The sequence below is a fragment of the Mizuhopecten yessoensis genome, unplaced genomic scaffold (genome assembly GCF_002113885.1).
Source record: "Mizuhopecten yessoensis strain PY_sf001 unplaced genomic scaffold, ASM211388v2 hete_36144824, whole genome shotgun sequence".
NCBI classification, from domain to species: Eukaryota; Metazoa; Mollusca; class Bivalvia; order Pectinida; family Pectinidae; genus Mizuhopecten; species Mizuhopecten yessoensis.
Window position 1 is genome coordinate 1 of NW_018484773.1, and position 3638 is coordinate 3638.

Sequence of the window (3638 nt, forward strand, 5' to 3'; positions counted from 1 at the left end):
ATAATCATCACTATTGATGGAGCCCCTGCACCATAAAGAAGAAGAAGAAATAAAGAAGCATACACATAATGCACAACATTGTTCTCTTTTTATTAGGCATGTTGAGACTAAAATCACTGCACATTCATATGGATACTCTTCTATAATGGAACTAACTTATTTTTCTTTTTAGGACATTGGTCCTGAAAGTCCAGCCAACAACAGACTTCGGACCATCAGAGAATTGTGTAACACTGTTCAAACTAAAAAGTTAGAGGAGGTAATATAACAGTTATGGACAGACCTTAAGATGGAACCCTGTTTGTCAGGACAAAATGGTTTACAGAAAAAAAAGTGTTTTTCATTATCAATCTTCATAATTCATGAGGTTCCAGGGTATATTAAGATTTTTATCTATTGAGATTCCACTGTTTATGAAGATTTCCTGTTATGTGGTCCAGTGTATATTAAGATTTCTCATTTCTGTATAGCAGGAAATTTTTGCTGCAATTTACTTTCACCTTTTAGCCCTCCGTAATGTTATTATGAGGTTGAATAATCATAACTATAACTAGAAGGCGATTAACTTTTACCCATACATGATGGTAAAAGAATGTTCTCCAACCATTCTACACTGACATTCATTGAAATTCTGTGATTTAACTTTGAATTGTCTCAAACAAATGAAAGATGATTGTCATTCTGATAACTCATCATCATAAGGGATTGTGTGAGTCAATGCTTTTAATTGTAATTTAAATTTCATCGTTTTCTTTTTCTTGTAAATCAAGTATTTTGTGCATTGACAAGCATTTGCATCTATTTCCTCAGAATGCAATTGAAGCTCTATGGAACAGTATCAAGGATCTGGTGCAGCCTGGGACACCATCGGAGAGTCGACAGATAGCTCTCCATTTCCTACACTCACTCATAGAAGGACAGGTAAAGATGGACTGTAAAAGACTTGTGACAATGGAATATCTTCAGTATAAACATGTTTATATAATTTACATAATATATGGGTCAAAGAAGTAATATTGATGACAAAATCCCATACAAGTATAACACAGGATCCGTACAAATGTATATGAATTACTTGAAATTGACATATGGCGCAATGAAGTTCCAACAGTGTATACAATGGGAGGTTGTCAAGTTATCGGAGTGATCAGCTCCTTTATCAAAACACAGTAAAATGTGGAATACTTACATTAGAACAAAATAGAGATACAATAGGATATAATGTAACTAATATGTAAAGTAAAAACTAATCCCTCTCTGTTTGCCAAAGGCAGAATTTACACTGACTGCATCCTTGACCAATGATACTGTGTATGTCCTTAGAGGTTAGAAAATACCAGGAAAGACATTTTCTTTTTAGCTCATCATAAAATATAATTTGGAAACTCGTTGAGATCTTACAAATTGTCCTGGGTGTAGAGTATGGATGCTCTTACTCACTACTCCTCCAAAGACGTTAATTAACGGAAATAAAAGAAGAATTGAAGTTGATGTTAGAAAATATACCAGTTGTTCCACTATATGTATGTTGTATTTATTACTGCAACTTGAATGTGTTATGTTGTGTGACAGTTGCAGTACCTGGGTATACTGAGGGCTCACTTCTTCAGTGTGATAGAAGACCTGTCTAACCATGAGGATCTCTCACAAAGGTAAGGCTTATCTCATCAGGCACTTAGTACAGAACTTTTGTGATCCATTAAACAAATATGGTTCTGTAACATACTGTATATATAAAACTCAACACAATTGTTGTAGAGACATTATAAATACAAATATTACCTCGCCTGATACATAGTACATACACATGTACCACCATGAGCTTATGTGGTTGTGTTAAATGTTGTTTGTCAATTTTTGCTTTAAACATCATCTTCTTAAAAACTACTCTGCAGAACTCAACCAAGTTTTGTTGGTAGCATTGTTGGGCCTTGGAGATCAAAATGTATACCAAATAAGGGGCTGACCTTCCTGGGGCTGAGAGGAGGGGTAAAAAGGGGCCATATTGGCTGTCGGAGGTTAAGTGTTGGATAAAATTGGTCAAATTATCTGATTTGCTTTAACTTGCATCTACTTCCAAGCTACCAGTCAGATTTCAACCAAATTATAGTGGTAGCATTTTTAGTCTGTAGGGATCAAGAGATATACAAATAGATACTGCCAATACATGTAAGGATGGAAGCAAAAATTAAAGAAAAGTTGGCCTACATGTTGGAAATATAACCAGTAATGAGAAAAGCTAAAGGTTTTGCAAGAAAATATGGGATATTTCTGAAGGATTTAACATTTTCAAAATCAATAAACCATTGAAATTGCCAACAGAGTACAGCTGGTGTTAATGAGGATTAATTGCAAAAATTTTGTAAGTAATGAAGGAAGCTGAAGTAATAGCAATTCATTTTGCAGGTTAGAGTTATTCAAGGCTCTGAGTGAGAATGGCCGGAATTTAGGAGAGTTTGAAGAATTGGCAGGTACGTATAGCATAAGATGATTTAGAATAGAAGACGTAATATTTCATATTTAGAAAATAAGATTTCAAAGTCTAGTAGTCATTCTGAAATGAGAGGACAGGCACAATGTTTTTAAGCTAAAGCAAACAACATTATGTATTTATAGATGTACCCTGTCTGACCTGAACCCTGTACACTACCTATATAAACTTACCTTTATCAAAGTCACACTATAGTGTGGTGATTCCTTATGTATATTTTGTGTTAGATAGGGTACACTGTATATCTGTATATTTTACCAATGCCTTGTTGTTCTGTTGACAGTTTATTGTACAAATGTACATAAATAGAGGATATTAATTGTTTTACCATTGAATACCATAATAATAATATATATCTTACGAATATGACAGACAACCACTTTATTTTCAAGAAAGAACTGATATGTGGATAATCTGTCAAACAAGAGAAATATATTTGGTATTCAATGGAAAAACCATTAAATTTTCTATTTAATATAATTTCTTTTTTCTTGCTGTTTCCACTCACATGTCCAGGTCCCCTGCTGCTACGTATGATGCCAGATGTGCTGGCTTCAGGAAACATGTCCACATTTCTACAGCTACTGGTCCAAACTGTTAAATATAATGCAGCCTACCTTGATGAAGATGTCATCTGTGGGCTTGTCAAGTAAGTTTATTGACATCATAGGAATTCAAGATAATGGCTGCTTCAAAAAGAACCCAATCAGGGGTTTATGCTTCTTTAATCTAGACATATGCAGTTCAGTATTTATATAAGATGGCATTAAATGATATAATGGCTGACCTAAATAATCAGTTTGAACATGCCAAAAAACTAACTCAAAATCCATATGTAGTTAGACTTGTTTTTCATTGTTTCAGACAAACCTGCATGATACCTAACAGATCACGATCTGAGGAGAATATCAAGGTAGGGACATTTTGTATACAATACATCATAAATTACTGGATGTAACTATTCGTTATATATGGTTGGATACTTTTTTTTACAAAGATACAATATGTGTTCAAGTCTGGCTGTTACTATCGGGTTAATATTTCTGTCACATTTACAAAAGGAAAAAGGACTGCATATTTCTTTAACATCTGTGCATTTAAGACAGAACTGTCCAGGGTAAGAAAAGAGTGTAAGAAATTTCTATCT

General features: G+C 33.9%; 1 protein-coding gene across 1 annotated transcript; it reads left to right on the forward strand.

Moving 5' to 3' along the window:
- Positions 1–172: 172 nt before the first annotated feature.
- LOC110444571 (tuberin-like) lies at positions 173–3404 on the forward strand (the record flags this gene model as incomplete). The annotated part of the gene is made up of 6 exons (XM_021488939.1): positions 173–259; positions 811–921; positions 1573–1652; positions 2407–2471; positions 3008–3140; positions 3356–3404. Coding segments are annotated over 6 exons (525 nt in total), but the record flags the coding sequence as incomplete, so codon positions are not given.
- Between the last annotated feature and the right edge of the window lie 234 nt (positions 3405–3638).